At 33.8% G+C, this 12,135-nt stretch overlaps 2 protein-coding genes and 1 long non-coding RNA gene across 4 annotated transcripts in view; all 3 read left to right on the forward strand.

Annotated features, from left to right (window-relative positions):
* Positions 1-1,652, forward strand: part of LOC104769917 (isopentenyl-diphosphate Delta-isomerase I, chloroplastic) — a 3,269-nt gene extending 1,617 nt beyond the window's left edge. Inside the window, exons 1-6 of one of the 2 annotated variants that reach the window (XM_019228292.1) lie at positions 7-166; positions 385-440; positions 632-723; positions 854-956; positions 1,057-1,194; positions 1,280-1,652. In XM_019228292.1, the coding sequence (XP_019083837.1) occupies positions 105-166; positions 385-440; positions 632-723; positions 854-956; positions 1,057-1,194; positions 1,280-1,530 (702 nt within the window). In that variant the 5' untranslated portion in view covers positions 7-104 and the 3' untranslated portion in view covers positions 1,531-1,652. Of the gene's footprint in view, positions 1-6; positions 167-384; positions 441-631; positions 724-853; positions 957-1,056; positions 1,195-1,279 lie in introns of those variants that run through there. The other variant, XM_010422036.2, reaches the window with a different exon arrangement.
* Positions 1,875-3,239, forward strand: LOC104705935 (putative 4-hydroxy-4-methyl-2-oxoglutarate aldolase 2). Its single transcript, XM_010422037.2, has 3 exons — positions 1,875-2,106; positions 2,271-2,482; positions 2,779-3,239. The coding sequence occupies exons 2-3, from the start codon at positions 2,299-2,301 to the stop codon at positions 3,093-3,095; spliced, it is 501 nt and encodes a 166-aa protein (XP_010420339.1). The 5' UTR covers positions 1,875-2,106; positions 2,271-2,298; the 3' UTR covers positions 3,096-3,239.
* LOC109126054 lies at positions 7,527-8,968 on the forward strand. Its single transcript, XR_002033128.1, has 3 exons — positions 7,527-7,833; positions 8,603-8,674; positions 8,880-8,968. It is a non-coding gene; the product is annotated as an uncharacterized LOC109126054 (long non-coding RNA).

Consider the following 12,135-nt stretch of genomic DNA (forward strand, 5'->3'; position numbering starts at 1 on the left):
CTTCTCCTCCTTCCTCTTCCCGATTTGCCCCTCTTCGTCTTTCTCCGATCCGATCTCCGGCGCCGAGGAGTCACCTTTCTTTCCGCGCTTTCTCAGCCGTCAACATGACCGATACTAACGATGCCGGCATGGATGCTGTTCAGAGACGGCTCATGTTTGAAGACGAGTGAGAACAATTCTCGATTCCTTTTTCTTCGATTTTTTTTTTTTTGAATTGACTTTGTTTTTGCATTAAGGAAACCCAAAGTTTAGGTTTTTAATCGAGACGAAATCTTCAGTAATACGCAAAACTTGTCTAGAATGAGACTTAAACCCTGTAGTAAAAATGTAACACATGCAACGAATAGACTGTGGCTGCTTGATCATTTGTTTGGGTTTGTGCAGATGCATTCTCGTTGATGAAAACGATCGTGTGGTGGGTCATGACACTAAATATAACTGTAAGTGTATTTTTGATTCCCTTTTTGATGATGGCTGGGAGAAAGATTGATTGCAACCTTAGCTGCTTTTTGGATTTGTTTCCTTGTTTTTATCATTGAAACACATTTGCATGTCGCTGATTTGTCCTTGGAATGTGTCTTTGTTATCAGTTTCGATGACTTAGTTGGAAGTTGCTTCTCTTAATCTGCAGGTCATCTAATGGAAAAGATTGAGGCTGAGAATTTGCTTCACAGAGCTTTCAGTGTGTTTTTATTCAACTCCAAGTATGAGTTGCTTCTCCAGGTAATTTCTTATGAGTGACCTTGATGTGTGAAGATGACTTCAAGCTTTATTTAGACGGTTGGTTGGGTGGGTTTATGATTTGGTTGCTTCATTTAATGTGCTTCTGAAAATCTTCTTCTCTTATGGACAGCAACGGTCAAAAACAAAGGTTACTTTCCCACTTGTGTGGACAAACACTTGTTGCAGCCATCCTCTTTACCGTGAATCTGAGCTTATTGAAGAGAAAGTTCTTGGTATTGTTACTGGAATGAGCTTAAGCTTTATAAAACAATCGTGAAGCTTTCACTGTTTGTACTAGATATTGAGGCCTACTATTTGATCTTACCTTCTCAGGTGTAAGAAATGCTGCACAGAGGAAGCTTCTGGATGAGCTCGGTATTGTAGCTGAAGATGTACCAGTCGATGAGTTCACTCCCTTAGGACGCATGCTTTACAAGGCACCTTCTGATGGCAAATGGGGCGAGCACGAACGTAAGTAACTCTTCCATGTGTGATCATCTCTTTTTTTTAACTCCTTTGAATTCAGGACTTTGAACTTTTGTGTATTTTCTTGCAGTTGACTATCTACTTTTCATCGTGCGGGATGTGAAGCTTCAACCAAACCCAGATGAAGTGGCTGAAATCAAGTATGTGAGCAGGGAAGAGCTTAAGGAGCTGGTGAAGAAAGCAGATGCAGGTGACGAAGCTGTGAAACTGTCCCCATGGTCTAGATTGGTGGTGGACAATTTCTTGATGAAATGGTGGGATCATGTTGAGAAAGGAACTCTCATTGAAGCTGTAGACATGAAAACCATTCACAAGCTCTGAACTTTTTCATAAGTTTTGGATCTTCCCTCCCCTTCTCATAATAAAATTTTAGAGATGAGACTTTAATTAATTCCAAACAAAACTGGCAACAAAATCTCTTCCTAGGATTTGCTTTTTTCATCCTCCTCTAACTCATCTATGGTATAGTAGTTATCATTTGCATAGGGTATGAAGTTAAATCTTTGCACCCAAAGAAGATTAGAATTATTTTTACTTCTCGAGTTACAATTTACAGAAAAAAAAAAAAAAAAAAAAAAAAAAAAAAAAAAAAAAAAAAAAAAAANAGAACCTAACACGGTGAAACAGAACACAAAAACAAAAAGTAAGAAGACAGAACAAAACAAAAGGAGGAGAAAGTAAAATTAAAGACCACAAGATTGTCAAGTAATCTCATATGATTCCTTTCTCTAATCTTCACCGCTACCTTTGATCTGATTGATACCAAAACCTCTTCTTCTTTTTTTTTTTCCTCAAAAGTAAACAATAGTTTATTGTATTATGGAGAAACTTTGATCTCCATCTGAAATAGTAACACTGTGAAGAGTTTCTTCTACATCTGAAATTTGTCTGATCCAGGTAACAAAACTTAATCTGATTCATCATTCCAGACAAAATATTTTGAAAAGTTTTAATCTTTCTCCTCTGGATCATACTCAAGCTATCAAAACTTGATCTGATTCATCATTTTTTCAGATTACTTTTGATTGATTCACTCACAAGTCTCAAATTTTTGATCATAGAAAACTTGGCTGAGAAAAGAAGAAGAAGATGGCGTTTGTGACCACTGCTGAAGTATGTGACGCGAATCAAGAGCTGATTCGGAGTGGTCAGCTCCGAGCTTTGCAACCCATTTTTCAGATTTACGGCCGTAGACAAATATTCTCAGGACCAGTTGTTACTGTCAAAGTATTTGAAGACAATGGCTTAATCCGTCAGTTCCTCGAGGAGAAAGGTATTGAGAGACTTATTCTGTAATTCCAAAGTTCAAAACTTTCAAATTGGTTTGAGCAATGTTTTACTTGTAGAGAGATATGATATGAAGTTATGAACTTTCATATGCTTTATGGTTGTGTTAGTGGTGGCTTAGTGTGTAATCTGTCACTTTGCAAATAGATTTATGATTCAAAGGGTATTACTTTTTGAGAGAACAGAGCTGATCTTGAATACGTTGTGACTCCAAAGGTCATCTCTTTTACTTTCCACAATCTCATATGTAAGACTCTATAAATGTTTGGATGTTGTTATTAGGAAACGGTAGAGTACTTGTGGTGGATGGTGGAGGTAGTCAACGATGTGCGATACTCGGGGGTAACCCCGTGGTTCAAGCTCAAAACAACGGATGGGCAGGAATCGTTGTGAACGGATGCATCAGAGACGTGGATGAGATCAACGGTTGTGATATAGGAGTGAGAGCTTTGGCTTCTCATCCGATAAAGGCGAGTAAGAAAGCACTTGGAGAACAAAGAGTTCCGGTTAATATTGCAGGGACTCGGATTTTTGATGGAGAATGGCTTTATGCAGATACTGATGGGATCCTTGTCTCCCAAATTGACTTATCCGTTTAAAAACACTTGTCTATTATGTCATCACTGATCATCAGTTACAAAAGAAACCGAACTTGGTCTATTGTTCTTTTTTTTTCTTTTTTTTTTTGTGTTCTTATTACTTGAGAGATGGTTTAAAGTTTCATATTACGTTTGGAATCTATATATAAAGAAATATAGTTTTTCTTTATCAATCAATAAAGCCAAGGAGAAGAAGAATTAACAGTAACATGAACAAACAGAACCAGGGGCAGCGTCTATAGGTTGACAGCCACCACCTTTGTTAGCGGAACAACCATCAAGACACATCTTTTCGCATCTCCGATCATCTTCTCTTGTATCACAAGTTCCAAATTCTGCCTGATTTTTGCAACACTTTTTGAATTTCCTGCGACGCATCACAGCGTTTCTTGTTCAGCACCTGCAAGTAACACACACGTAATTAATCATCATCTATTCAATTTTCTTTGTGATTGAAAATGTTTTGTTCCAAATATTTACGAACCGGAAAGTAGAAGAGACAGAGCTAGGATGGCAAAAATAACGATTTTTGAGTAGGCCATCTTTTTTTTTTTTCTAATCTTTTCAACTCTATAAGATTGATTGCTTTGAAAAGTTGTAGGTTGAAAATGTGATATATATATGCACAAAGTATTCATTCACTTATTCGCTAGAAAGGAAAGAGATATGGTAAATGTATTAAATGATATACACCATTTCCCCCCCTTTTTTTTTTTGGTAGTGTATACACCATTTCCCTTTAATACAACATTTAAATGTACTAAATGATATGTTGTGTTAAAGGTCTTCAACATTTAACACAATTTTGACACCAAAATGATATGTTACTCAAAATGTGTAAAAGAATTAATTAAGTTTTATTTTTTTGATATCTTATTTTCTTGTGGAAAGATCAATACAATAAAATTTCTTTGTTTTTCACCAGGGCATGACACCTCAACTTTTGTATTGAAGGAGAAACTGACACATCATTTAAAATGAATACCCAATCAAATTAAAACAATTAATACACATCAGATTTTTTAGTCCTAGGTAGACAGAACTAAAAAGAGGAACGATGGTCGATTTCTTTCCCTTCTTCCTCGCCGTTTATATGATGGTCCGACTATGCGTTTAATCAATCGATGGATTATTTCTTCTTCTTCGTTGCCGTTTATACCATGACCCGACTGTGCGGAGCAAAGGATGTATAGGCTGTGTGGAAGCTGAAAGGTTGGTCTGGTTCAACTCAAATCGTATCTTAACTCTCTAAATTTTCCGAACACCTTTGAGCCACCGTCTTGACCTCGGTCTCTAAATCTGTCCTTGAACCCTTGACAAGACGGTGGCTCAAAGGTGTTCGGAAAATTTAGAGAGTTAAGATACGATTTGAGTTGAACCAGACCAACCTTTCAGCTTCCACATAGCCTACACATCTATCAAGGGTTTTGTGTTTAATAGATGTAAAAGTTAATGAGTTGTGTTGTTTTAAGTTGTCAGTTTTCATAAGTTGTGAACGGTTACGACCGCAACATATGTATATAAGCGTGTGTGATGTTGTGATAAGGTAACAAGTTTCAGATATATAAAAGAGTTTCTATTTTACTTCTTGTTTCTCCCTAAAGAGAAGAGACGACGTCTCTTACTCTGTTTTGTTCTTTCTCTTCTCAATATTCTAACACTTCTATTTTTTATAAGTGCCTTTTCCATAGCAGAATTATCCAGGCAAGATTCGCGATGCATCCTTCTTTAACGTCTTGTCAAGGTTAAACTTCTACATCTCTTATATTTCCACATGAATTGCTTCTTCTTTAGTTACTCTGCTTGCTTCTTCATTCTTCAACCTCATGGGTTTTTCCAGGTTCATTGCACTGATATTGGACCTGATTACTCCCTCCTGTGGGCCATGGCAGAAGCAAAGACAATTTACTAACACTATACGGCAAGTTTTTTAATGACAAATTCCACTTTCTCGCTTATAGGTTATTTCATGAGTCAGTCACATCTTCTACAATTGAACTGCTTTTATGATAGGAGATGGAAATCTCTTGATAAATGTCAATTGTGTGGAACATTATACATATGTTTACTTTTCTTCTTGGAATCTATTTGTATAAGCCATGATCAATTCATCTCTTCTCGTCTTGTTAAGAGATAAGAGAAACGAAGAAGATAGATAATATTGTATGTAGCTAAGGTCTTGTAACTATAATTATAACTTGCAGAATTCTCTACATACGTGTGAGTTTAAGATCTTCTACTTTGAATTAGTAGCATGTGCTTTTATTCATCAATATACTGACCGTAGCTCAGAGGATTTTAATTTATTTATTTATTTGATTAGTTTAACTAAACGTGGACCTATCTAAATATATTTGAAGATAACTGCCCTCTCACTTGTGGAGGACATGTTTTATGTAAGAATGTGCACTCTGACATAGTTTTGCTTTCGGTAGAAATCAAGAATTTTAAGAAAGGAGCTAAACCAATGCGGCTGAACCATTTACCCCTTCTTTAGAAAAAAATATGTATTTCTAAGCTTACGTAGGTTTTCCCAAATGTAGTTCTCTTCAAATATTTAAAGAACACATTTGACGGTCAAGATTAGAGAAGAACAAATTAGTACCGTCTTGTCCCTTTTGGTGGTGTGTAATATAGGAAATAAGGGGATGTAATAGACCAAATTATTACCGTCCACAAAAATATGTTTAAATGGACAGCTCCACTTAAAACCAAAAAAAAAATGAAAAAAGGCTTATTACGGTGACAAATTTTCAAAGGCAATATTGATTATTGCGAACATGATTTGACGAGTTTACAACCAAACAAAACTATATATAATTATAGATGCCTAAATTATAAACTACAAAAAAACATCTCAAAATTAAACTAGACCAATATATCTCTCACAACAACAAGTTATAGGAAAAAAACATATTTTTTAACATCAAATACATTTAAAAATGGATAGAAAAACATCCTGCAGCATCGCGCGGATCTAACCTAATCAATACAATAAAAGTAGTATATTTCTATCCAGAGTTTGACACCTCAGATTTTGAATTTAAGCATTTGCTGACACATCATTTAAAATGAACAGCCAATGAAATTATGACAATTAATTCAACTAAGCACAAAGTAGACCTAGTGGACCTCTAAGCACACAGTTAACTGATCTAAATGTGATATATATATGCACAAAGTATTCATTCACTTATTCCCTAGAAAGGAAAGAGATATGGTAAATGTATTAAATGATATACACCATTTCCCCCCCTTTTTTTTTTTGGTAGTGTATACACCATTTCCCTTTAATACAACATTTAAATGTATTAAATGATATGTTGTGTTCAAGATCTTCAACATTTAACACAATTTTGACACCAAAATGATATGTTACTCAAAATGTGTAAAAGAATTAATTAAGTTTTATTCTTTTGATATCTTATTTTCTTGTGGAAAGATCAATCAATACAATAAAAATAGTATGTTTCTATCCCGAACTTGACACGTCAGATTTTGAATTTAAGCATGTGCTAACACATCATTTAAATTGAATAGCCAATGAAATTATGACAATTAATACAACTAAGCAAAAATGCCAACATGAAATATTTCAATTATCAGATATAATATACCAAACCGAAAAAAACCAAGATATCCTTTTCTCAGATTACCATATGTTCTAAACTCGCCGACGAAGACGAACATCAATTTTAATTTTATGGGTTTATCTCTTACAATGGCTTCTAGACTCATGAACAAATTTTCAAGTCTAGAATCATATATTCGCCTCAAAAATCTGCCACTAACACCGGATCTTCATCGGCTGCTCACTGCCTACAAAGCGTAAGTATGATCTATCATTCTATCTGATTGGGGTCTCTGCAGGTGTGGTCCTTGCAAAGTGATTGCTCCCAAATACAAAGAGCTATCTGAGAAGTACCACGATATGGTGTTTCTTAAGCTTGACTGCAACCAAGACAACAAGGTTTGTTCTTCCTTTTGCTATTNTGTATTAAATGATATACACCATTTCCCCCCCCTTTTTTTTTTGGTAGTGTATACACCATTTCCCTTTAATACAACATTTAAATGTATTAAATGATATGTTGTGTTCAAGATCTTCAACATTTAACACAATTTTGACACCAAAATGATATGTTACTCAAAATGTGTAAAAGAATTAATTAAGTTTTATTCTTTTGATATCTTATTTTCTTGTGGAAAGATCAATCAATACAATAAAAATAGTATGTTTCTATCCCGAACTTGACACGTCAGATTTTGAATTTAAGCATGTGCTAACACATCATTTAAATTGAATAGCCAATGAAATTATGACAATTAATACAACTAAGCAAAAATGCCAACATGAAATATTTCAATTATCAGATATAATATACCAAACCGAAAAAAACCAAGATATCCTTTTCTCAGATTACCATATGTTCTAAACTCGCCGACGAAGACGAACATCAATTTTAATTTTATGGGTTTATCTCTTACAATGGCTTCTAGACTCATGAACAAATTTTCAAGTCTAGAATCATATATTCGCCTCAAAAATCTGCCACTAACACCGGATCTTCATCGGCTGCTCACTGCCTACAAAGCGTAAGTATGATCTATCATTCTATCTGATTGGGGTCTCTGCAGGTGTGGTCCTTGCAAAGTGATTGCTCCCAAATACAAAGAGCTATCTGAGAAGTACCACGATATGGTGTTTCTTAAGCTTGACTGCAACCAAGACAACAAGGTTTGTTCTCTTCGTTTTGCGATTAATGTGTCTTTATTCTGATGAAATAATGCATGAGTCAACGTATGCAACCGGGTCATAGATTTAATGAACATATATGATTGAAAGATTTGGTTTTGATTGTTCATAGTAGGCGCCTCTCGACTTCTTTGCTGGATGTTAAGAAGTCAAATTGGGGTTTTGCTTATATGTTACGATGATGATTGTATAGCTTTCCTTGGAAACACTTGTTTATCTAATTGACGGGTAACTTTAGTTTGGTTTCTTTTAAGGTTCATCATGTAGACGATTTAGATATGGCCCTTTTTCACAGCTTCGAATGCAGAGTATGGTTGTTGTTCTACTTCTTTAGTATGAAAAGGGGAGATCTAAAGCCTAAAGCCTCCCATATTTTGCACAGTGTAGACTTTTCTAAGTCATTGGATTTCTTGGAAAGTCTCGAAAGAATCCTCAATAGTTGTTCCATTGATTAAGGAGCTAAATTTTGTGTGTACCTCATGATTTTCTCAATGCTTTGTAAGTTAACTGATCTAGATTACTTTTTGGTCCCTACTTTGTGAGTTCTTACGCTTTTTTAGAAGAATTGTGGATTATTTGTACTTGATTACATCTGATTAATCTCTCAGAACTGTTATTTGATGGATCAAGAGAATAGCTAATAGAGAGTATCTTAAACTATGCTGGTCTCATGTGCTTTATTTTTCTTACTTTCCAACAGTATAAATATTTGTTTCTTTTGCTCTCAATCTGATTCCACGTATTTTGGCAGGGATTTGGGTAACTCAAACTTTTCTGGACATCTTGCGGCCGAGCTTGGAAAGATAGAACATTTGCAATATCTGTATGTCGTCACTCTTTTGACTTCTGTTTTGCCAAAAAAATTTACTTCTCCGTATGCCAGCTTTAATGCAAATAGATAGTGGAAATAATAAACTGTTCTGTTGACAAAAAAAAAGATAGTGGAAATAATAAACTGTTTGGTACGTGATTCATTATTTAATTTGACAATGTAGTTTAACTTTTTTCTTGTACTATGATTGACACAGCGAGCTCTACAAGAACAACATCCAAGGAACTTTACCTTCTCACCTTGGAAACCTGTAGAACCTCATCAGCTTGGATCAACAGTCACTGTTTGAAAAAAAAACAAAAGAAAAAGCACTTCCAAACCAAGTACATAATATACATTAATTGACATATAAAAAAAAATCAATCAGAAAAAAAAGAAACAAAAACAGCAAATCAAAACCACAAAATGAATCATCCACAAAACAATTCACAAATAAAGCGCTAAAGATATAACCAAAAAAGAAACACAAACATACAAAAAACACAAAACAACACATAATAAAAAAGAAAAAAAAACACATACAATAACTAAAATTACACCGACAAAAAAACACACAATAATCCTTCCCGCGGCGTAACGCGGGTAATATACTAGTATTAATTAATATCTGGTCAATACAATAAAAGAATAATGTGTTGTTTTCCTTGTGTGACACATCAGCCTCAACATTGAAGTTGGTGTTGACACCAAAGTTAAAATCAATAGCCAATAAAAACATTTCAATTAATACAGCTAAGATTTTATAACTAATTAAAAAAACTATGTGCCATTAGGCATGTCAATTAGGCTCAAAGCCTATAGACTGGTCCGACCCGGCCCGGCTTTGAAAAACACCAGCGTCAGACTTAAATATATGTCCAGAAAAATCAGGTCTTTTGGATTCAGCCCTTTCGCGCTTTAGAGTTTTTAGGGCTTAGCCCAATCCGGCTCGGACCGGCCCCAAAAACTCTTATACAAATATAATTATACTTTTTTGTTAACATTTTTGTTTGATTGCAATATTTTTTTAATAATATATTGTAAATAAAGTTTAAAACTCTAATCTTAATTTCATATTTACTTAATACCCTTACTTAATATTTTTAATTTTTTTATCTGTGATATTTTATTTGGTTTTAAGTATAAAAATCTATTTGGTTTTAATTTTTTTTTAATTTTAGATTAAGTTGGTTTTAGTGAATACAGATGAGTTATTTAAATTTTGACTGATTTGTTTTATACTGCACCTTTAAACATTGCTTTTTAAGACATGTTATAAACTAACTTATAAATTTGAATTTTTGATACGTAAGATAAGCCCGGAAAAGCCTGAAAAAACCCGAAAAGTCATGTAGCCCTATTAGAGCCGGACCGGGCTTTGAAATATAGACTTAGAAATATTTCATGGCGGGCCGAGAAGGACTCAAATATATGCGGGTTTTGCGGATTTTGGGTTGGACTGGGCCGAGCCAGCCCGATTGATACCCTTATGTGCCACATCACCTTGTCTTTCACTTCATAAACCTTTCCAAGATAATTAAAAAAAAACACGAAGATTCTAATTGTTTGTTCTTCTCCTTCACTCTACAAGACTGCTTTTGAATTCAGTTAGAGAGAAGAAACAAAAGAATCGTCACAAAGTTTTGCCTTCGATGAAACAAACATAAAGAGAAGAAAACACACAACTTGTGCGGCAAGAGACATGGAAGAAGCATAGGTCATTGTTAAAGATGCAAAGCAATCTCACCAAATTCACTTTTGATTAATGCGAACAAGAATTTCATCAAATCTACAGATTCTGCAATCAAAATCTATAGATTCTGCAATCAAAATCTACAGATTCGAGAACTCTTTGGAAGAATGAGGTGAGGTTAAAAATTAGGATAGGGAAGAAATTTGAAAAGATAGAATAGAGAGAGAGAGACATAGTAATGTGAAGAAGAAGAAAGAAGAGAAGAGAGACATATAGATATCAATTACTCATGTAAGCCTCTCCCTAACTACACAATTGTCGTCTTAAATACAAAAGATTAAAAAATTCAAAAAAAGCAACTTGAGCAGGATAAAGTTCATTAATTTCTTTTAGAATCGCAGGTCCAATCGAGATAAAGATGTCGTTTTTATTCAAGCTTTGATGGAAAGGAGATTCGTTAGCAATTTTATAGAAGACAGAAAGAATCCACTTTTATGAATTCAACTATTAAATAGTTTTGTGAATGAAATTTAGTTTTTCATATTTTTCTTAAATGATTTTGGAGAAGTTTGACAAGATTTGTTGTTGAGATTCTCTGTAATATATATCTCTCAAACCCATGAAATCATTTAAAAAGATGTTATCAAGTAATACCAAAATTTGAGAACGAAATTTAAGATTCATGATTGAATAACATAATGAGTATCTCGGAAATGAGCCAAGTGTTTTAACACATTCTAAGAACTCATAAGCAACAAAGGATACTTGTACGAGTGGGTTATGCTCTGATCCGTTTTAGTACTATAGCTCAAATTGAGATTGACACAAACAAGTAATTCGGTAGACAGAGACACATGGTCTGGCTAGTATCAAGGCAGATAATACGCTCGCCGGAGCTGAGGAATTAGGACAGCTAAGATAAAAACAGAGTACTCAATGAAGGTGTTGCTTCATAGATACTCAATGAAGGTGTTGTTCCGCAAAATGGATGTATTCACAATTCTTTTTTGGTTCTTGTTATTACTATTGGCGGCGTACATAGCAGGAATTAGAAAACGAAGTATATCTTGTTAACTATCACTACAAGAAAAAGCTGTTATTGTGACGTTAGTTTGAGACGAATATTTTTTGTCACAAATTTATGACTGTTTAGATACTTTATTGTGACAAAAAATTTTAGTCATAAATTTATAATTATTTCGTCACAATATTATTACGAATTAAATCGTCACCAAAAATTGTTTTTATTAGCGACTAAATAGTGTCGATCTTATTAATTGTAACAAGTGTGACGGTTTTACAACAATCATGTAGTCACAAATAGTGACGTTTATTTGAGCAAAATTATTTGTCACACATTTGTGACCTTTTAATATAGAGAATGATCATTGTATTGTATTAAAGAAAATATAGATTAATAACTAAAAACTTACTTTTATAAAATAAGTCAATTACATCATCATCATTAACATTGCATAATTTTCCTTAAAACTAAAAAAAATTATATTATTTTAAAGTAGATATCTATTTTAACTTATAGTTAAACATTTATCTTAGGATTTAAAAAAAAACATTCATTTTAGGCTTGCTTCATGTCCATCAATCTCATGTTCACCACTTAATTCCTGAAACACCATGAATATAAATAAAAGAATATTAATCTCATGTCTATTGTCCACCGTTTAATGATTTTCTAAATATAAACAAAATATATAGTCAACATAATATACCTTTGATATCAAAGAGTTAATTTTTTTATAATTTTGTTATGTGATTTGAT

Source organism: Camelina sativa, chromosome 8 (assembly GCF_000633955.1).
Source record: "Camelina sativa cultivar DH55 chromosome 8, Cs, whole genome shotgun sequence".
NCBI classification, from domain to species: Eukaryota; Viridiplantae; Streptophyta; class Magnoliopsida; order Brassicales; family Brassicaceae; genus Camelina; species Camelina sativa.

Excerpts from the sequence above, each read along its gene's own strand:
- LOC104705935 (XM_010422037.2), top strand. The coding sequence starts at position 2,299 with ATGGCGTTTGTGACCACTGCTGAAGTATGTGACGCGAATCAAGAGCTG. Across the intron at positions 2,483-2,778 it reads TCAGTTCCTCGAGGAGAAAG|GAAACGGTAGAGTACTTGTG; the intron begins GTATTGAGAGAC and ends TGTTGTTATTAG.